Source organism: Haliotis cracherodii, unplaced genomic scaffold (genome assembly GCF_022045235.1).
Source record: "Haliotis cracherodii isolate W230 unplaced genomic scaffold, xgHalCrac1.p SCAF_1, whole genome shotgun sequence".
Taxonomy (NCBI): Eukaryota; Metazoa; Mollusca; class Gastropoda; order Lepetellida; family Haliotidae; genus Haliotis; species Haliotis cracherodii.
In genome coordinates this window covers 69,731,053-69,754,534 of record NW_027266264.1, presented here as the reverse complement: position 1 = coordinate 69,754,534, position 23,482 = coordinate 69,731,053, and the positions used below count along the sequence as shown (strand labels likewise).

General features: G+C 41.8%; 1 protein-coding gene across 1 annotated transcript in view; it reads left to right on the top strand.

The window, feature by feature from the left end:
* Positions 1–23,482, top strand: part of LOC139467955 (uncharacterized) — a 40,173-nt gene that overhangs the window by 3,198 nt on the left and 13,493 nt on the right. Inside the window, exons 5-13 of the mRNA XM_071249567.1 lie at positions 1,828–1,971; positions 2,484–2,666; positions 5,811–5,947; positions 11,762–11,870; positions 13,081–13,160; positions 13,414–13,587; positions 18,516–18,659; positions 19,098–19,208; positions 21,374–21,493. Of these exons, the coding sequence (XP_071105668.1) occupies positions 1,828–1,971; positions 2,484–2,666; positions 5,811–5,947; positions 11,762–11,870; positions 13,081–13,160; positions 13,414–13,587; positions 18,516–18,659; positions 19,098–19,208; positions 21,374–21,493 (1,202 nt within the window). The remainder of the gene's footprint in view (positions 1–1,827; positions 1,972–2,483; positions 2,667–5,810; positions 5,948–11,761; positions 11,871–13,080; positions 13,161–13,413; positions 13,588–18,515; positions 18,660–19,097; positions 19,209–21,373; positions 21,494–23,482) is intronic.

Sequence of the window (23,482 nt, the reverse complement as noted above, 5' to 3'; positions counted from 1 at the left end):
TAAGAGGGGATTTACAAAACTTGGTACACACATTCACCATATGGTGTAGATGTGCCTTTTGCTGTTTGTGTCCCCCTGCATTTTTAATATATTTTAGAAACTTTTGAAATTTGGACTTCATCCCTGAACTGAATGAAAGCAATGGTTTACATTTCCGGAACAGAACTAGAAAATTATTTTAGACATCTTTAAGAAACTTGGTAAACACATTAACCATATGGTGTAGATGTGCCATTTGCTATTTATGATTCCTCCAATTATTTTGTTTTTATGTTAATTTTATACATTTAGACTTGAATTGTATGGAATCTATCTCACAATCTGTTACATACTTCTCCATGAAACTTTGTACAATATCAGTCTAAGGCTGTTTTAGAGTCTTTGTCCTTTAAAGATTTAAATAGTATGTTATATTTTCATATTTCAATTAAATGGGACACCAGTAGCAACAAACAAGGCTATAAAGGGATTCATAGTAGATGTATTAGAAAGTCACCAGGTTTTGAGAGGTCAGCATGCTCACAACTTATCTGTGCTGTGTACCTTACTCTTGTAACTACCTGTAGATGGTAGGGCTGCAACAATGCCTGCCTGTATAACAATAGCTCTACAGTACAATTAGAGTGAGTGAGTGAGTTTGATTTTACGCCGCTTTTAGCATTATTCCAGCAATATCACGGCGGGGGACACCAGAAATGGGCTTCACACATTGTACCCATGTTGGGAATCGAACCCGGGTCTTCTGCGTGATGAGCGAACACTTTAACCACTAGGCTACCCGACCGCCCCCAGCAATTAGAGATATCTAAATGAGTGACTTGTACAGTGCTCAAGGATACAAAATATTCTTAGCTTTCAGTCTTACTAGGTAAAGCAGATATTTGTATAAAGTTTTATAGAGATTGTATAGAGCTCTTGTATTCAACCTCTTCCACAAGCAGGTGGACAAACTGATAATTTACAAAGTCTCGTTTGATTGTACAGATCATTGTCTATAAGGTTGGACAATGGGCAGGGGATATAGATGACTTTGTCTAACTAGGAAGAACCACTGTTGGGATTCCAGAACCAGAATGATGACCTCAGTGTCCCTCATGATAATTTGGTAGTTACTGTGTGTGACCTGACTAACAGAGTGTATTTCAAGTTTTAGGGACAACAGAGAGCTTAAGATTTCCTGTAGGTGACTGTGACATATCTTTGGTGCCACAATGAGAGGTATGATGTCACAATAGTGACATGCGTTGTGGAACTGTTTTGTTAACTTTGGGCTGCCAACTTCATGTTGGCTTATGAAGCGTTGCACACTTTAAGTTTAACACCAAAGAGTCTGCATTTACTGTTGTCATGGTAGGATGGAGATGAACCTAATCTGTTTTGAAATTAAAATGCCTGGTTACAAATGTTTGTTTGTTTGTTTGTTTAACACCGCACTGAGCAATATTCCAGCTGTATGGTGGCGGTCTGTAAATAATCAAGTCTGGACCTGACAATACAGTGATTGACATCATGAGCTTCGATCCACTCAATTGGGATACGATGACATGCATCAACCAAGTCAGCGAGCCTGACCACCCAATCCTGTCAGTCGCCTCTTATGACAATGACAATTTTAGGTATCTTAATTACAGTGACACTACCTCAAATCTAAAAACACAGGTTTTTCTTCTAACTGTACCATGACAGCGATGACCTGTGTCCTCAGGCTTGTCAGGTTCAGACTGAAGGGATATTGCTGTCCTGTTGCTCACTGTACTGTAACACAACATCCAGTCACTAATTCACTGAAAATCACTGTTTTCAGAGATGAAATTGTTATTGTTCCAGAGCAAAGCATCAGGGAGTGTTGAAGCCAACAAGTTTTCTCGTGCAGGTTTTGAAGATATCATGGATGCTCTTCAGATAACCCGGGCTCGCATAGCAGCAGTAAGAGCAGGACTTCCCTATGAGGAACATGTCCGTTTCATTGAGGTGAGTAAAGCCAAATATAACGTTGAAAATATAAATGGTAGCCAGTTTGTCAATGGAAGCCAAAGCTGGAAGGTCTGCTATTGTAAGAGTGAATATTATCCTATCCTATTTTTTATCCCGGGGATGAAATTCTCTAGTGTCAAGATGATTCTCCCTAGTGAATTTGAACCCATACCAGTGTGGCACTAAGGTAGGATACTATACTCTAGAATAAAACTTTTCCCGGGATAATATTTAGGTAGCATATAATCCTTGCTTACAGTATCTCCAGTTGTTTCATTTATGGAATTCTGAAATAGCTCTCACCATAATGTTTTAACAATAGACAAAATGGCCTTAGCAAGTGCCAATTTCTTCACTCTCATACTATGTATACTCTGTGGTGCATGTCTGTTTGAAATCTGTTGAAATTTGGGTGGGTTTGCTAGAAATCTTATGATAGTCATCCTTAAAAGTAGTGGAGGTGCTGGAGTATTGCTGCCCAATGTCTATGAACTGTTGCTTGCCTTCAGAACATGTCTAGGTATGGTGAAGATCAGCCAGAGAATGACATGGAGCTGCTGTCTGTCACGGACCTGGGCCTGCTCGCCATGCAGTCTCGCCAGACACGGGAGTCGGACCAGGAGACAGACCTAGAGTCAGGTGGCCGGTCTTCCCCAGGCAAGCCACTCCTCTCCTCCAGCCCTATCGACAGTGTGAGTTGGTGTCCACCCCTCCACCTTCTGCGTCCCCTCCGTATCAGTCTATAGTGTGTCTCTGTCCACTTTGTCAGCCTTGGAAATTTGACTTTATGGAGAGGACTTGTGTAAACCTTGGTCTACAGAGATTGTATGGTTAGTCCTTGAATGAGACAAAAATGTTTACAGTTTTTATAGGCTTTTAATTTATTCAGTTCCAATATGTGGCAATATTGAAGTATTAAAAATGGTTAAGAATATAGCCCTCAAATGCTACTAGTCTAATAGTCTAGCGTTAGAAATTGGCACTGGTCCTGTAGCCCTTGTCAAACTTCCCAATAGTTAAGGTATAATAAGGACTAGTAGAAAGTTGCCATTTTTAAGGGGTTTGCTATATGTTATTATTATAAGGACTAGTGGACTAAAAATGTTAGTTTCTACTGCTGTAGTCAATGAGGACTATGATCTTTTTAGTTGTCTGGGGCTTGTAGACTTGCATGAATTTCAAAGGTATTTAGTGGGCATAATGTTAGTAAAAGAAATGATTGTTTTGTTGGAAAAGGTTTTGTTATACATCAACATGATGTGCAGGGTTTTACGTGACACACAAATGTGCATCCAGTACACACGAATGTGCATCCAGTACACACAAATGTGCATCCAGTACACACAAATGTGCATCTAGTACACACAAATGTGCATCCAGTACACACAAATGTGCATCCAGTACACACAAATGTGCATCCAGTACACACGAATGTGCATCTAGTACACACGAATGTGCATCTAGTACACACGAATGTGCATCTAGTACACACAAATGTGCATCTAGTACACACAAATGTGCATCTAGTACACACCAATGTGCATCTAGTACACACCAATGTGCATCTAGTACACACCAATGTGCATCTAGTACACACGAATGTGCATCCAGTACACACGAATGTGCATCCAGTACACACGAATGTGCATCCAGTACACACGAATGTGCATCTAGTACACACGAATGTGCATCTAGTACACACGAATGTGCATCCAGTACACACGATTGTGAATCCAGTACACACAAATGTGCATCCAGTACGCACAAATGTGCATCCAGTACGCACAAATGTGCATCTAGTACGCACAAATGTGCATCCAGTATGCACAAATGTGCATCCAGTATGCACAAATGTAGAGAATGGATGCAGAAAAAAATAAACTGTATCCCGAGGGACGCACAATAATAATGTGCATCCAGTACACACAAATGTGCATCCAGTACACACAAATGTGCATCCAGTACACACGAATGTGCATCTAGTACACACGAATGTGCATCTAGTACACACGAATGTGCATCTAGTACACACGAATGTGCATCTAGTACACACAAATGTGCATCTAGTACACACCAATGTGCATCTAGTACACACCAATGTGCATCTAGTACACACCAATGTGCATCTAGTACACACGAATGTGCATCCAGTACACACGAATGTGCATCCAGTACACACGAATGTGCATCCAGTACACACGAATGTGCATCTAGTACACACGAATGTGCATCTAGTACACACGAATGTGCATCCAGTACACACGATTGTGAATCCAGTACACACAAATGTGCATCCAGTACGCACAAATGTGCATCCAGTACGCACAAATGTGCATCTAGTACGCACAAATGTGCATCCAGTATGCACAAATGTGCATCCAGTATGCACAAATGTAGAGAATGGATGCAGAAAAAAATAAACTGTATCCCGAGGGACGCACAATAATATTCATTGTAGATCAAGCACATCAGGATCAGTTATGGGTGTCTGTTATTTCATCCATCAATCATGACCACTGTCCACACAATCACTGCTCCATTCCATCCAGGCTGCACAACACCACCTCATTACTTTACAGGACCCTCATAATGCAAACAAGGACCCTTAAAATGAATTATTTGGAGTTTCCCAGTAGCTTGGGACTTCTTGTACATGCAAACGCTGATCATGTCTTTCTGCAGCTTCTTGAGGCAAGGGTGTTAACTGACTATAAAAGACCAGTTTCCTTCCTTGCCGAACAAGGCTGAAACCTCGTGGCTTGATCAAGCGCCTGCCACAGTGACCAGTGACTATTATGTGTTATGTCCCTTTTTTGTCTCTCCTATTGACCAATCAGATTCCACCTCTCATTCAGTTGCATTTGCTTTGGACAAAATGGTGGTGCCCAGTCAAGACGATCTGATCGTTAAAGAAGATCTATATTGTAATAAAGCAGATTCAACACCCAGTTGATGGTACACATGCTTTGCAAATCCTGCAACCAACCAACATCTGCTTGGATCCCACTGTATTGTTTACAAACCGGGTGTTGAATTCATTACTCGATTTTGATTATGCATAGATTCGTTAGTCCATCCCAACTATAACTCTGAAATTTCTGCCTTTTTCAGGAAGGGAGGAAACAGGACTTTTAGTTTTAGTCAGTTAACTCTCTTGCCTTGGGAACATTGGCTTTCTGTGGTATATGAATTGCTAACTTGATATTATGACTTAGTATTACTAACTTGATATTATGACTTAGTATTACTAACTTGATATTGTGACTAAGTATTACTAACTTGATACTGTAAACAGCTTTATTTCTGCACCGTTAAAATATTGCGAATACCACAACAAAGACAATACTGTGACGAGATATTTTTGCGAGTTGTCGTGTTGAGATGACCCCTCGATTACCAAACAATAGACAGCTTCTTTCCGAAGCTAGTTAATCTGAGTTGGCCGGAAAGTTGACCAGAAACCGATTCACGCAAGATGGCTTATTTCCTGTGTGGACAAAATTGCAAAGGACACAGGCAATCAAGCGAGGTTTGAAGAAGGCAGGATTCATGGGTGGATACAGAGGGGGGGTGTGGGAGTACACACCCCTACCTTTTATTTTGAAAAACATTTTTTTCAACATTTGATGACATGTTGCAATGAATAAAGTATGTTTGTATTATTTATACTTATTTTTGCGTTTTTTTTACTTAGTATTACTAACTTGATATTATGACTTAGTATTACTAACTTGATATTATGACTTAGTATTACTAACTTGATATTATGACTTAGTATTACGGTACCAACTTGATATTATGACTTAGTATTACTAACTTGATATTATGACTTTTAGGATAACAAGAGCCCTGCTAGTGTCCAATTGGGAGATGAAGATGGAGAAGACATTGGTATTTCCCCTTCCATCTGCTCATCTGAGCTGGAGTCAGGTAGTCATGACAACAAGATGATTCGTGTTGCCAGTCTTCTGAGGTAAGTTGACCATTGACCAAAGGATACATGATCTACACAAACAGTCACACTTTCAACCGTTTCTGAACAAACATCAGTAGATTTTTCATCTTTCTCGGGATCTCCTTTTTCTCATAGTCTATTGGGTGAGAGACCCATTTTAGACAACTGATATATCACACATATATGAGATCAAATTCCATGTCCGTGATTGGCTATGCCATGATCATGACCTCAGGTCAGAGAGGTTACACGCGTACAGAGAAAAGGGGGCATAACTCCGCTATGCTTAGCTCTAGTTTGTTGTAACTCAGGTCACTTGGTAAAAATTAGCTGTGGGTAAGGACAATATATTTTTGTGGTGTTTTGTTCTGGAGGAACCAAAATATTCCAACACAAATATCGATATTGAAACTGTACACGTTTAGTTATAAAATATACCCATAAGAAATGATGAAATCGTACTTCATAAATAGGAGGTAATAGTGAAATGGATGGCCTTATCTAACCTATAACTTAGTCCTTAGATTCCAACATTCTCCTGATTATGTAAGTGTAATTTGACTAATGTTGCATCATTATTAATGGAGCAATAGCCTTATCATCAATGTAATGAAATACCCGAAAAATAACACCATTCCTTTTGACGTCATGGCTGGTTTTATGTCTTTGATAACGTCGGAAAAATATGATACTGGTATTTTGATTAATATATATCTCCCCTAATTTTCGTTCATGTTATGGAAAATCTCGATGTGTGGAACGGAATTTGACGCTTTTTCTACACAACATAAAATGACTGCTCTCACCAAGTAAATAATGTCTTAAATATGTAAACAATTTTATCGTATATCTTAATTGGACAAGACACGCACCTGTTTGGCATCAATTTACGTAATGAAATTGACAAAAAAATATTTCAAAACAACCAAAATTATATTCAATATTGGACATATATTTGTTCATGATTATGTTATTTTTTCTTACACAATAAAAAATGCAAAGAAAACTCTAATGGTATAGAATTATCAGGATAATCATATACGTTTGAACCAACGGGGTACCTGGCATGGGTTTTATTTTTATACATTTAACAATTCCTGGAGAAATAAAGTAAACTGTTTACTATACTGTGATCACAATATTGAAAACAGAATGAAACCATTGATTATATAATGCAAAACGAGAGGAATAATTCGTAAATTGTTTGGGACTAACGCGCACCTGGCGAATCGTTAGATACCACTGTTCTCTGTATCCAACGACATAAAAGACAAATCCATGACCCAAGACATTTCAGAAATGTGTGCATATATTTTACCGAAAAATATTATCCATTTTGTTAAAGTAATATATTCAGTTTTAGTTATAAAATAAAATGAAACGGCTATTCATGGACATTGGTTATATGAACTTATAATATTGACTTATTACACATCCCAAGACATACGTATACATGCTGCAGTTACATTTACACTTCATCTTGTAACACTTGTCCAAAGGAAAGAAATATCGTAGTCGACACTATAAACCCATCACATTGTTATGTAAACAATGTTCAAACAAACAGGAGATTATCAAAGGTTCGTTCATACATATTGTGGCCTATATGTACGTATGATTTCATTTTGAACATTGACAAATATCCAAAGTGAAATAAATTGTGTGAAAAAATGTATAAAAGACATGCAAAATATACACCATTACTGAAACTGTAAACAGCATGATACAGTGATCGTGTGCACTCTCATTCAAGGACCTTCACCTCAAAGAAATTACCAAATATGTACAACAATGTTGACGTATGACATCACTACCTGTGACCCACTTTTACAAAATGGCGTGTACACTTTCAACAGTCCGCGGGATTGTACGAGGGGACTTTCATTGATTCGTGGATCGTATAAACATAAATGTGACATGTAAGTAATCAGAAACATTCTGATAATCTATGTACTGTTATTTGTTGTCATAATTTTCATTGAATCAAACGGAAATAGTCAGAAATTCCGATAAATACCGTTGTCGTTGTGCGTGATTTTGCGTCAGTCATGGCGTCAACCAGGACGGTAACTTTGACAACTTCTGTTGAAAATATCAAATCATTGCAATGTATCTATTTAAAATTCCCTAATTCTTCCTACGATTCTCTTCCCATGCATATTCTGAAAATGTTGAGTCAATATCTTGAACGAATAGACGAATGGATAGCTCAAAATAGGAGAATATGCTACACTGTGTAAAATCTGTATTTTGCTTTGTTTACATTTCAACCATGTCCAGTTTTTCGAGCACAGCGTTCGTTTTCACACCTTACTTATTTTGCTTGATTTCATCTAGCCACTTCGTATTGGTGACAAAGACCACTGGTCATTTGATTCTAAAATGTATGAGGAATTCAATGATGTAGGTATCGCAGATAAGTTTGAAATATACGTGATGTTACAGGCGTCTCATAACCGATGTACCTGAAAAGCGATTTTGTAAACACTTTCCAATATGGCGGAAAGTTCACTTCGGCGTTTGTGTTTTCGTTTTTCCCAAAACATTCTAAACGATTCTAGGGTTATCAGAGACGTTTTGGAATGATCATTGGTGATTTCATAAAAGACAGATACCCGTGATCACTAATATGCTATTTTTCAAAATCATTTCTCCGAGTAAATATCCGAAATTTAGATTTCAAAACATGCTGTAAATAACGCCGTGAATGGTGATTTAGTAATGTGTAAAAAATGGCGACATTTACGATGTACCTAATTTTCAGAGGTCATGTTCAGTACTTTTGCTTGGCCTAAAATGGCAGTGGATGATATCACAGAACAGGGAATTTCCCACCTTATTCAAAACAGTAAAGTGTAGTTGAGTGGGTGATGTATTTTGAATTTTATTCGACCTCCAAGCGAGGGTTGTAGAGGAAGGACATATATGTCCCTCTGGCATCCAGGGGGTTAAACAGTAAGTCACCGTCACGCACCGCCAAATTCCATGCGATCTGACCCTGTGCAGTCTAATCACCTGACATTCCGTGCGCCCTCATGCTCTTTCTAATCACCTGGAGGTTAGGAAGTATTGGAACAGAATACATTTTGGCTTTTTGGGGAGGTTAGGGATCATCTGTGTTTCTTAGTAAGATTACGATAAGAATCATGGAGTTTTGTTGTTCTCTTTGCAAGAACTGCAAAAGCTTATTCTCTCCACTTGATCCACACTCCAAGTGTTGCGACTGTCGGGGCACATGCTCAATCAAGAAACAATGTCAGCAATGCCCCCATCATGCTGACACGAAATTTAATGTTAGAAGTGATCAGTACATTGGCATTCCAACTCTTCAGTGAAAGATTTGGAGCACTGACATCTGCCAAGAACTCAAAGCGTACAATGCACTCTTGGGTTGTCGTACCTCCCTCTTTGTCCTTCATCACCAGGGGCGGTCGGGTAGCCTTGTGGTTAAAGTGTTTGCTTGTCACGCCGAAGACCCGTATTCGATTCCCGACATGGGTACAATGTGTGAAGCCCTTTTCTGGTGTCCCCTGCCGTGATATTGCTGGAATACTGCTAAAAGCGAAGTAAAATCAAACTCACTCGCTAACTCCTTCATCACCAAGTCAGCAACCATCACTTCACTTTTGTGAGAGAACACACTTTCTGACTCGTTCCTTACAGTCGATCTTGCCACCTATATGACTACCACGCCTTCTGCTCGTGAGGTTACACGTCTACCTTTATCCCGAATTTGGTTGACCATCGGACTGTACATTCAACTGACACGCCCCTGTTGTCTCCTAGGGATACACACAGACCATCAGCAGAAAGTCGCCCCTGTGAATTACCCCGGAGATTGCCACAGAACTGGTTTCTGAGATTTCTACCCCATGCACTGTCATAACGGATCGACTTACCTCGAAGGATCAACTGGATTCGACACCAACACTATTCAAAGGATCAAAACTCAATATCAGATCATTAAACATCAACAGATCAACATCACTGGGAGGATCGATAGGTTGACAGATCAATAGATCAACGTGCATCGCCTAATCGAATTCACTCAGAGGATTGGCAGATATTAATGGATCAACAAGAGACATCACTTGAGTGATTGACAGATCGAATCATCACCAGATCGACTTCACTCAAGAGGTTGACAACCTTCGGCAGATCAACATTATTCGAGGTATCAACATCGTTGTAGCTCTAGGACTCCTGCCTCAAAGGATCACCGTTAACCTGTACTTACAACTAGACGACCTCAACTCTCTTCAACTTCCGGTCGACATCCTTCTAACGATCATCCGAATAACTCCCATGAACAACATGTTCTGCCTCCAACCTGTCCAAAGACAAAACAATGTCTAGGTCCTAAGCGGGAAAATGAGCATGACCTTCAACATGAAGCTTTTCAAACACCCATCTGGAGAGACTTCCTCACTTCTGCATGGTGTCCATTGCGCTGTTGCACACCATTATTCGACCAGGAGACTTCATCATCTCGAGGAAAGGGAGTTAACTGACTTTAAAAGTCCAGTTTCCACCCTTGCTGAACTACGCTGGAATTTTCAGGCTCGATCGTAGCGGCACCAGTGGCTATTACGAGTTATATCCTTTCTATCTCCCTTCTATTGACCAATCAGATTCCACTTCTCACATCACATGCATTTGCTTCAAACAAAATAGCAGCGGCCAGTCAAGAAAATCTGATCGATAATCAAAATCTATATTGTATCTATCATTTGAGCACCTTGATTAAAAACAGGATAAGATTTGGAAAATATTTGTCGACGCCCAGTTGACAGTACACATGCTTTGCAAATCCTGCAGTCAATCAAAATCTGCACATTGAAATCCATGTTTCCGAATCGAATGTCTTGTTCGTTGTGCGATTTTGATTGGACTCATTAGTCCAGCCAAAATGTAACTCCAGAATTTCAGCCTAGTTCGGCAAGGATGGAAACTAGACTTCTAAAGTCAGTTACCTCCCTTGCCTTGTGAAGATGGGACACTTCATGGTCAGTCTCGACCTTCAGGATGCGTATCTTCATGTCGAAGGTACCTCCGTTTCATAATCAGTGGCTTTTCACACCAGTCATGCAGTTTCTACATCGCCAAGGGATAACATTTGAGGCTTACATAAACGATTGTATCGATATCATGCCGACCAACTGATGCTTGTGTAGCATCTTAGTTATTCTTATCTGGGTATTACACATGTATATAAAGGTATCTGCAGCCCTGCAATGTTTATGCAAACAACAATTGATCCCTTCATCAATGGCTGCAAACTCTGAATTATCCTACATGTTCCTTTTGACTGAGTCACCATGGTGATGGAAGGGATGTGTTTTGGGGAAGTGGGTTTTTTTTAAGCTGGAAAGTTTTCTAGCGTCATTTCCACACTACGATAGAAGAAGAAGTATGAAATGCATAGTGTGAGATAGGATAATTATATTGATGTACAATTTATTGCAATATTTTCAATTTTGGTCCTCTATTTTGCATATACAAATTTACCCCTCGGGTGACCTTAATGGTGTTAATATTGGATTCATATTAATGTGAGATATGGGGCGGTCAGGTAGCCTAGTGGTTAAAGAGTTCGCTCGTCACGCAGAAGACCCGGGTTCGATTCCCGACATGGGTACAATGTGTGAAGCCCATTTCTGGTGTCCCCCGCCGTCATATTGCTGGAATATTGCTAAAAGCGGCGTAAAACCATACTCACTCACTCACTCACTCACTAATATGAGATATCCAGATATGCTGTACTTATCTCTTCTGATGTTGCTATCATTTCTCTTTCACATCATTTCTCTTCGTCCCTAACCTATGCTATAGCCGAGAAATGCAGGAACGAAGATGCAGAGACCACATACAGTATCTGAATGACATTCACAGTGTCATCTTGTCACTCAGGCGGATGCAAACACGTGACCTCCGCAGCAAGGTAGGCCTGGGGTAGCCACACTACCTCTACACAGTCTCTCCTGTGCTCACATGTCTCCCAATGTCTCCCAGCATGCTCATTATCTGAATTAAATCATTTCAACCAAGTAAGCCATATGGGTATAGCAGTTTGGCATGTTCATTTTACCACAACTGACTGAATTTCATGTCAGCTTATATCGTGGTGTGTCATCCATTGTCCAGATGTCCATTCAGGTGTGTGCATATAACTTTTGACATCTCCACTGAAACTCCAAGGCTGAAACTGTGTGAATGAGCCTATGCCACAGCAACCATATTGAAAATGTCATTTTGGGTCATTACTTTATGAGCTTCCATATGGAGCATATATATATGAAATTTTCTGGGTTTTTTTTACATATTCTGATTTTCTTGTGTTACTGAATTAAAAGTGGTCACACAAATTCCGATCCTATTTTAGACATTGCAATGATTATTTCTTTATAAGTCAGGTGTGCTCCAGCTCTTGTGGCTCTATATTGTTGCCATTCTACTTTGTTGGGCGGGGGATATAGAAACGGGCTCCGTCCGTCCGTACGTAGATCCGTCCGTCACGTTTCGTTTCCGGAGCATAACTCAGAAACCGTTCAATATTTTTTCATTAAACTTTGCAGGTCTGTCAAGTACATGCTGAACTGTTGCCTTTTGCTATTTAGAAATTTTTGAAATTTTCATTTTTTACGTTTCCATGGTAACAAGATGGACTTTGGTTCCAAAACTCTTCTTTTTTTTACAATTTCCATGACAAGTTCCACCTCGGTTGAAAAAGGTTAGGGTTTGTTTAGATTTAATTTTTGTCATAAATTCTACAACAGGGGCGGGGGATACAGCCACGTTAGTGGCAAACTCTTGTTTAATTTATTTTAATTATTTAATATGAAATATGTCAGAGGTCATATAACTCAACGTATAACCCAAGACAGGTGTGGTGTAGATTCAGACAATCATCTACAAGCTTTGAGAAATTACAGATTATCTGTCCTGAGAGATTTTATTTTGAGCAATAGGTAAGAAAATGGAGAAAAATGTGGGTTCTTTTTCTCGAGCAGAGACGAAAGATCAGTTACTGAAGCATATTCAGTTTTTGTGTCATTACACTCACATGACATTATGTTGCTGTGGGCCTCTTCGCAAACAGTTTCAACTATATCTGTGCCCCTGTGGGTAACATACTTGTGATTCTTCCACAGACTCCTCTGTCACGCGAGAGCCTTCGAGAGCTGATGAAAGCCTATACTGGGACTGAGAGGGATAGTCGACTTACACAAGTGTAGGTACATCCCAACCTTACTTTTAACTGAACACCCAGAAACACATCAATGTGCTGTTCCCCAGACTTGCTGGATCCTTATCCCTTTTGACAAAATATTGAAAAAAAGGAAATGTTAAAAGCATGATTACTTGTATGATTAATTGATTACAGGTTGAAAAGTATTGCATGGAATATACTTTTAAGAAATTATTAAAATCTATATGTCAAATAAAACGGTAACTATTGTTGGCAATGACATCATTTGTTTCAGACGGTTTTCCCGCAACTATAATCGCCGTATGTCCATGGACACAAGTATGTCGGGAGACACCTCTTCCTTGAGCCAGGAGGGTGGACGATCATCCATCATGGGGCACACACCTACGACACGGCGTCGTAGTCGAATGGGGTCCATTTTTGGTCCACTAACAACACCATCTTCAAGGTACGGAGACACCTGTTCAATAGTTGGATGTGATGTTTTGTGTGGAGTGACTGCAGGATCATGTGATGTGTGTGGAGTGACTGCAGGGTCATGTGATGTGTGAGGAGTGACTGCAGGGTCATGTGATGTGTGAGGAGTGACTGCAGGGTCATGTGATGTGTGTGGAGTGACTGCAGGGTCATGTGATGTGTGAGGAGTGACTGCAGGGTCATGTGATGTTGTGTGTGGAGTGACTGCAGGGTCATGTGATGTTGTGTGAGGAGTGACTGCAGGGTCATGTGATGTTGTGTGAGGAGTGACTGCAGGGTCATGTGATATTGTGTGAGGAGTGACTGCAGGGTCATGTGATGTTGTGTGAGGAGTGGTTGCAGGGTCATGTGATGTGTGAGGAGTGACTGCAGGGTCATGTGATGTGTGAGGAGTGACTGCAGGGTCATGTGATGTGTGTGGAGTGACTGCAGGGTCATGTGATGTGTGTTGAGTGACTGCAGGGTCATGTGATGTGTGTGGAGTGACTGCAGGGTCATGTGATGTGTGTTCAGTGACTGCAGGGTCATGTAATGTGTGTGGAGTGACTGAAGGGTCATGTGATGTGTGTGGAGTGACTGCAGGGTCATGTGATGTGTGAGGAGTGACTGCAGGATCATGTGATGTGTGAGGAGTGACTGCAGGATCATGTGATGTGTGAGGAGTAACTGAAGGGTCATGTGATGTGTGTGGAGTGACTGCAGGGTCATGTGGTGTGTGGAGTGACTGAAGGGTCATGTGATGTGTGAGGAGTGACTGCAGGGTCATGTGATGTGTGAGGAGTGACTGCAGAGTCATGTGATGTGTTGACTGGACCTGGAACACGAGGAACTGATCGTGTAGACACCAACACATCATGTATTACATGAAACTGGATTAAGTCAGCAAGTACCGTCCGTTTGACTCCAAATGAGAAAGATGAATTGCAAAAAAACTCGAAATCCAGAAAAGTGTATGAAACATCAATACATTACTTGACCATGAATACCCTGTACCCAACAAAATCTGAATTTTGTTTATTTTAAGACCCATGACGGATGAAGTTCTTTAAGAAACTCTCATGTAATTTTGTATAGAAATGTGTACATGACACGTAGGGGGGACAAACCGTGGAAGGAACAGCGCAAGCACGGTCTGCACGTGGTACACAGTGACCGTGTTCATTCAATGACAAGATGCACTACTCAGCAGATGTTAAACAGTTGATGTTGAATGTGTATGATTTCTTTAGAAGTGAAGCAGAAAGAGCAAAGCCTTTTTATGCAATTAATAAATTCTTGAAACGAGCTTCAAAAGCTCTTGGTATGTCCCCTCAGAAACTTAAAAATGTTGTTAGTCGACGAGATACAAATACTGAAATAGTCAGGCCAAGGAGGTAGGGAACATGTTAAAACCACCCAAGGTTGATAAATTAGACAGTTTTCAGAGGGATCAAGTCAGACGTGCAATAGTTAAACTGCACTCAGAAAATAAGTACCTGTCCCTAAGAATTTTGAAGAAACACCTTGAAACTGACCATGATTTATGTGTTACAAAGTACAAACTATGGCAGCTGTTGCATACATTTGGTTACAAATACAAAAAGATAACTGGAGAAAATAGGGCTGTGTTGTGTGAACGGTCTGACATTGTTCGTCTCCAAAATCATTACCTTCGTACCATCAAGCAGAAACGTGAAGAAGGATATGAGCCCATCTTCTTAGATGAGACATGGGTAAATGCGTCACACACAGCCAGCAGTCAGTGGGTACCCAGTGGTGACTGTAAGGAGTCTGGTAGAAAGTTACAAATGGGAAAGGGTGAAAGAGTCATAGTTCTCGATGCTGGTTCTGCTAGTCAGGGTTTTCTCCCAGACTGTGACCTCGTCTTTAGAGCCAAGGCCAAAGACAACAGGGACTACCACACAGAAATGAACGGCAGTGTATTTCTGGAGTGGGTGAAAGATAAATTAGTCCCTGCTTTGCCTACCAAGGTTCTCATTGTCATGGACAATGCACCGTATCATAGTGTGCAGGATCCAGAAAGAAAGACTCCAACTTCTAATAACCGTAAAGGAGACATGGTTACTTGGCTGCAACGGAGGAACATTACCTTTCATTCTCGAGCGACGAAACCACAGCTCTATGAAATCATCAAAACTATGAAACCTGACCCCGTGTATAAAGTTGACAGTTACATCAAGGGTCAGGGTCACGCTGTCTTACGACTGCCACCTTATCACTGCGACCTGAATCCAATCGAGTTGGTATGGGGCAACGTCATGGGTGACATTGGACGATCGAACACAACGTTCAAATTACGAGACGTTGAACAATTCGTTAAGGAATCCATTGGTCGGGTAAGAGTAGAAACATGTGGCCACAGTCGTTGACGAGATAGAGCCACATTATTGGTCACGAGATGGACTACGGCCAGCAACAGTCCAACCTATGATAGTGGCAGTCGGTTCAGGCACCAGCAGTTCCGACGACGAGATCTATGGCATGAGCGAGTCAGATTGCGACTGAAATTATCATGAGACGGCCCCTCTAACACTCTGTCATTTCCCCTACCACAGAACGTGCAGTGCATGCGTGCTTGCGCTGTGCCTTCCACGGTTTGTCCCCCCTACGTGTCATGTACAAAATTACATGATAGTTTCTTAAAGAACTTCATCCGTCATGGGTCTTAAAATAAACAAAATTCAGATTTTGTTGGGTACAGGGTATTCATGGTCAAGTACCGTATTGATGTTTCATACACTTTTCTGGATTTCGAGTTATTTTGCAATTCATCTTTCTCATTTGGAGTCAAACGAACTGTACAAGATACTATGGGTTTAAGAAATCATAATGGGCAAGTATATCTTTTTGATATTTGCACAGTGTGCAATTAGTGATTCTTGAAGCTGATTGGTCAGTTAAACAAAGATCAATTTTCATTGGACAACAGGACTGTTTTTCTCTCATTCCATTCATTCACAAATCAACGCCATTCATTCAAATGTTTAACATTCTACAATCTCACCGATTCGAGATTTTTAAGACAAGGAACATTTTTTCATATCAACAGCATGATTTCACATTATTATTTTTCCATTTGTTTCACATGATTTTCGTTAAACAGTAGAAACCAAAACTATGTCTGCGTTGGCTGAAGAGTTATTGGTATATATTCGTATTCAACCTCAGAACACTTTTAATGTCTTTGTTGCCAAAACTGCATGTGGCCAGATTGAAGTTCCAAGATTCATAGTGTTGTCAGAGTGTTTTTAGTGCACTAAGATCAACACCACCAAGTCCATGTTTGCGTCTGTTTTTAGAAGACTTGCTGTTTGGTGAATCTTTCGACCACCCGAATAAAAAAAAACGGACTTAGTACTGACGGTTTTGTCTTTGTGAACGATGATGACATCGATAACTGCCAATGAAAATGAAAACACAATGTAAAATACTAAACTGACAAGTTGACTAGAACTTAGTTCACAAATTTTTACAGGTAAGAAAAACACGAAAATTAAGACTACTCTCACTTTCAACGATGGCATCAGAATAAAAACAAACTCTTTTTGCAACAACTTTTAGACTTTCCAAAATAAAATAAAAAAGATCCATTATTTCGTAGAATTTTGTAACGTGTGAAGAAATGAGAACGTTGTGACACTTTTTTATACAATGTATATGTTTTTGTAACCGTGAATGTCAGGACAGTGTGGCACTGAGTGGTATGCAAGCTGACCAACGTCCATGGCAGGGACCATGACGGTTCAATGACACGGGAAAGCTGGAACTAAACATCGTTTATAATTGACGGTTCAGAATTCGCAATGTCTACTTTGAAGGAGATCAAGGGTAGCACAGAGTTTACCTTAACAACATGATTACTAACATCTGCTCGCAAAATCAATGCACTTTGCTGAACTCGAAGAGGTTTAGAAATCAAAACAAAATAATTAAAAATACAAGGGAAAGGAAACTTACCCCTGGGAGCTGATCCTGTATCTGATATTGAACTAAATGAACTCTATGAATGTGGACAGCTTGGCACTAAGTTTCCTGATACCTAATGAATCACATCAAAATATCAACAAACTTCTGTCATCTACTAAGCGTGTTTGACAAGTCCTCCTAAAATCCCACGTGCACGTACTTCCCATCAGTCACACTTGTCTCAAATCACACACAATGTTCATTAAACTTTTTGTCTGGATTAAACGCCTTCTTTTGTCATTCTTGGTTTCGGCTGTCTCATATCTGGGTCAAGTTGGGTCACTGTGACAGCAATCATACTTTTCAAAGTTTACCTACTTTTCGTAACTTTTCTCGAACAAACATGACTTCTGTGCATTCCATCAATGTTGTTGTTAAAGGTTTTGGCATTTATTTCGAATGGCATGAAAAAGTTGACAGGTTTTCCGTGTTTCCTCTTTCTGTTTCCGTCTGTCATTGACGAGATCTTGTCAAAACAGGCCTTGATTAAAAAACCTGATGAACCTTTTTGGAAACTTGTCTTCTTTATCAATGCTAGAGAGTGTACGCTGTGTAAATCAGACAGAAATGTAACTTCAATAATGTGATCTTTATAGTTTTTTAAACAGAACTATATTTTTCACCTGTTACAACGGGTTCACTGAGTAATGCGATTGCAGTGAGTGGACAGTGTTTTTTCACATGCAGATTGATAACAAAACAGCTGATTCTTGACCGGCAAATTTTTTTTTCCCCTTAAAATATGTCTTTAATATAATTATGGGTAATAAATAGACATATTTTCCCTAATCGCTCCTACCGAGTGGGTTATTCTATAAAGATGTAACCTTGTGCCCAGTCACACCAAGAAATCTACCCAATGTTAGAGGTATGCTTTGATCCAATTGAAATGTTGTTTTCCCTACAATAATGTTGGACCTCTGTGTAATCTAGACGCAAGACTCGGACGTGGGAGCATGACTATTGTCGGGTTGAGACTTGGGACGACCTGATCAGCTTGGATGAAAAGACAAGCAATGGTAGCACTCCAGCAGCCATGACACCGAACATAATCCTTAGGACTCTGAAATGGTCACGGTATGAAAAAAGCAGTTGCAATGTACCGCCTCCTTTACAGGCAGTCATTTATACAGTTATAATATAACATGACTATCATTCGCAAAAACAGTCACCTAATAATGATACTGAGTGTATTCTGAATTATTTGGAAAATGGGCACGAATGAAAAATACTCAATCTGAGATTGGTCACTCCACAATATGACAGGCCTTCACTGGAGGAGGGTCAGTTTTCAGTACAGGTCATAATGAAGTTGACCAGAGGATGTATGCATAAAGGTTTTAGAGTGCCATGGTGTTTTGAGGAACCCACTCCACATGTAAACCATAACATCCTAACTGTCACGGTAAGCTGTTGTTTGTATCAGTGACTGAGTTGGGCATGTGCTGGACACTTGTGTGAAGCAGTGACTTTCTGAGTTGGGTATGGATGTATAGTTACAGAAGTTTTCTGCAGGAAAACGAGCTTTGTGCAAGGTGACAGTGTCGATGATCGGGAAGCAAAGAGACAACCCATCTGGCAGCAGATGGCACTGGAGAAGACCACTGGTATCTTTACCAAGAGCAAGTAAGTCCCAGAGACCACCACTGTCTTTTAATATATTAAGTTTTATAAACTGAAGTTGTATACTGTGGTTGAGGGTTGGTTGAGGTGTGGGATACTGCAGGCTGACCCTACAAGTATCCCAGGTATCCCAACATGGCAGTCTGACGGTGACACCTTTGGGTTAAATGTAAAATATTAAAAGTTAGTCAAGACTTGACCCTCAGAAAGCTACAAGGCATCTTGGAGTCGTTCATCCCCAAACGGATGAGTCATTATCCAGAGGTCAAGCTTTGTGAGACTGTCTATGTATTGTGGAGGCCTGTGAGACTGTCTATGTATTGTGGTGGCCTGTGATACTGATGTATGTATTGTGGAGGCCTGTGAGACTGTCTATGTATTATGGAGGCCTGTGATGCTGATGTATGTATTGTGGAGGCCTGTGAGACTGTCTATGTACTGTGTGGCCTGTGATGCTGATGTATGTATTGTGGTGGCCTGTGATACTGATGTATGTATTGTGGAGGCCTGTGAGACTGTCTATGTACTGTGTGGCCTGTGATGCTGATGTATGTATTGTGGTGGCCTGTGATACTGATGTATGTATTATGGAGGCCTGTGATGCTGATGTATGTATTGTGGTGGCCTGTGAGACTGTCTATGTATTGTGGAGGCCTGTGAGATTGATGTATGTACTGTGTGGCCTGTGATGCTGATGTATGTATTGTGGAGGCCTGTGATGCTGATGTATGTATTGTGGTGGCCTGTGATACTGATGTATGTATTATGGAGGCCTGTGATGCTGATGTATGTATTGTGGAGGCCTGTGAAACTGTCTATGTACTGTGTGGCCTGTGAGACTGATGTATGTATTATGGAGGCCTGTGATGCTGATGTATGTATTGTGGAGGCCTGTGAGACTGTCTATGTACTGTGTGGCCTGTGATGCTGATGTATGTATTGTGGTGGCCTGTGATACTGATGTATGTATTATGGAGGCCTGTGATGCTGATGTATGTATTGTGGTGGCCTGTGAGACTGTCTATGTATTGTGGAGGCCTGTGAGATTGATGTATGTATTGTGGAGGCCTGTGATACTGATGTATGTATTGTGGAGGCCTGTGAGACTGTCTATGTACTGTGTGGCCTGTGAGACTGATGTATGTATTGTGGAGGCCTGTGAGACTGTCTATGTACTGTGTGGCCTGTGATGCTGATGTATGTATTGTGGAGGCCTGTGAGACTGTCTATGTACTGTGTGGCCTGTGAGACTGATGTATGTATTATGGAGGCCTGTGATGCTGATGTATGTATTGTGGAGGCCTGTGATACTGATGTATGTATTGTGGAGGCCTGTGAGACTAATGTATGTATTGTGGTGGCCTGTGAGACTGATGTATGTATTATGGAGGCCTGTGATGCTGATGTATGTATTGTGGAGGCCTGTGAGACTGTCTATGTACTGTGTGGCCTGTGAGACTGATGTATGTATTGTGGAGGCCTGTGATACTGATGTATGTATTGTGGAGGCCTGTGATACTGATGTATGTATTGTGAAGGCCTGTGAGACTAATGTATGTATTGTGGTGGCCTGTGAGACTGTCTATGTATTGTGGAGGCCTGTGATACTGATGTATGTATTGTGGAGGCCTGTGTTACTGATGTGTGTATTGTGGTGGCCTGTGAGAGTGTCTATGTATTGTGGAGGCCTTTGATACTGATGTATGTATTGTGGAGGCCTGTGAGACTGTCTATGTATTGTGGAGGCCTTTGATACTGATGTATGTATTGGGGTGGCCTGTGAGACTTTCTATGTATTGTGGAGGCCTTTGATACTGATGTATGTATTGTGGAGGCCTTTGATACTGATGTATGTATTTTGGAGGCCTTTGATACTGATGTATGTATTTGGGAGGCCTGTGAGAATTTCTATGTATTGTGGAGGCCTTTGATACTGATGTATGTATTGTGGAGGCCTGTGAGACTGATGAATATATTATGGTGGCCTGGGAGACTGATGTGTGTGTTGTGGTGGCCTGTGAGACTGATGTATGTATTGTGGTGGCCTTTTAGACTGTCTATGTATTGTGGAGGCCTGTGAGACTGATGTATGTATTGTGGAGGCCTGTGAGACTGATGTATGTATTGTGGTGGTCTGTTAGACTGATGCTGTGTATTGTGCTGGCCAGGAGGAAACACAGCAAGCTGGAGGACAATGCCTTGATGGTAGAGAGGGTGAAACACAACATGGGCAAGCTGAAGCGCAACCTGCAGATTGAGGTGGCTGCTGACCTGCAGAGGCTGGAGAGGTACACACTGTAACACCATGACCTTGAGGATGGGTGTGTGGGATGTAGTGTCCTGATGGGTCAGTGGTGGGATGGGTGTGTGGGATGCAGTGTCATGATGGGTCAGTGGTGGGATGGGTGTGTGGGATGTAGTGTCATGATGGGTCAATGGTGGGATGGGTGTGTGGGATGTAGTGTCCTGATGGGTCAGTGGTGGGATGGGTGTGTGGGATGTAGTGTCCTGATGGGTCAGTGGTGGGATGGGTGTGTGGGATGTAGTGTCCTGATGGGTCAGTGGTGGGATGGATGTGTGTGATGTAGTGTCCTGATGGGTCAGTGGTGGGATGGGTGTGTGGGATGTAGTGTCCTGATGGGTCAGTGGTGGGATGGGTGTGTGGGATGTAGTGTCCTGATGGGTCAGTGGTGGGATGGGTGTGTGGGATGTAGTGTCATGATGGGTCAGTGGTGGGATGGGTGTGTGGGATGTAGTGTCCTGATGGGTCAGTGGTGGGATGGATGTGTGGGATGTAGTGTCCTGATGGGTCAGTGGTGGGATGGGTGTGGGATGTAGTGTCCTGATGGGTCAGTGGTGGGATGGGTGTGTGGGATGTAGTGTCCTGATGGGTGTGTGGGATGTAGTGTCCTGATGGGTCAGTGGTGGGATGGGTGTGGGATGTAGTGTCCTGATGGGTGTGTGGGATGTAGTGTCCTGATGGGTCAGTGGTGGGATGGGTGTGTGGGATGTAGTGTCCTGATGGGTCAGTGGTGGGATAGGTGTGTGGGATGTAGTGTCCTGATGGGTCAGTGGTGGGATGGGTGTGTGGGATGTAGTGTCCTGATGGGTCAGTGGTGGGATGGGTGTGGGGTGTAGTGTCCTGATAGTGTCCTGATGGGTCAGTGGTGGGATGGATGTGTGGGATGTAGTGTCCTGATGGGTCAGTGGTGGGATGTAGTGTCCTGATGGGTGTGTGGGATGTAGTGTCCTGATGGGTCAGTGGTGGGATGGGTGTGTGGGATGTAGTGTCCTGATGGGTCAGTGGTGGGATGTAGTGTCCTGATGGGTCAGTGGTGGGATGGGTGTGTGGGATGTAGTGTCCTGATGGGTCAATGGTGGGATGGGTGTGTGGGATGTAGTGTCCTGATGGGTCAATGGTGGGATGGGTGTGGGATGTAGTGTCCTGATGGGTCAGTGGTGGGATGGGTGTGGGATGTAGTGTCCTGATGGGTCAGTGGTGGGATGTAGTGTCCTGATGGGTCAGTGGTGGGATGGGTGTGTGGGATGTAGTGTCCTGATGGGTCAGTGGTGGGATTGGTGTGTGGGATGTAGTGTCCTGATGGGTGTGTGGGATGTAGTGTCCTGATGGGTGTGTGGGATGTAGTGTCCTGATGGGTCAGTGGTGGGATGGGTGTGTGGGATGTAGTGTCCTGATGGGTCAGTGGTGGGATGGGTGTGTGGGATGTAGTGTCCTGATGGGTCAGTGGTGGGATGGGTGTGTGGGATGTAGTGTCCTGATGGGTCAGTGGTGGGATGGGTGTGGGGTGTAGTGTCCTGATAGTGTCCTGATGGGTCAGTGGTGGGATGGATGTGTGGGATGTAGTGTCCTGATGGGTCAGTGGTGGGATGTAGTGTCCTGATGGGTGTGTGGGATGTAGTGTCCTGATGGGTCAGTGGTGGGATGGGTGTGTGGGATGTAGTGTCCTGATGGGTCAGTGGTGGGATGTAGTGTCCTGATGGGTCAGTGGTGGGATGGGTGTGTGAATATTCGATTCTAGTGGCCACGAATAACGAATTCAATTCATGAATGGATACGGTTCGACTCGACCGAATACACGAGTGAATCGTAACAGCCCTAGTATTATAGGCATAAAAGGGTAATATATATTTAGATAATTAACAAGTAATTAAAGTAATTAATAAGCATTAAGATACATTCTGATTCTATAAAAGATCAAGAGGGAGAGTTGGGGTCGGTAAGTCGGGAATATGTATATGTATAATACCGGCAGCTC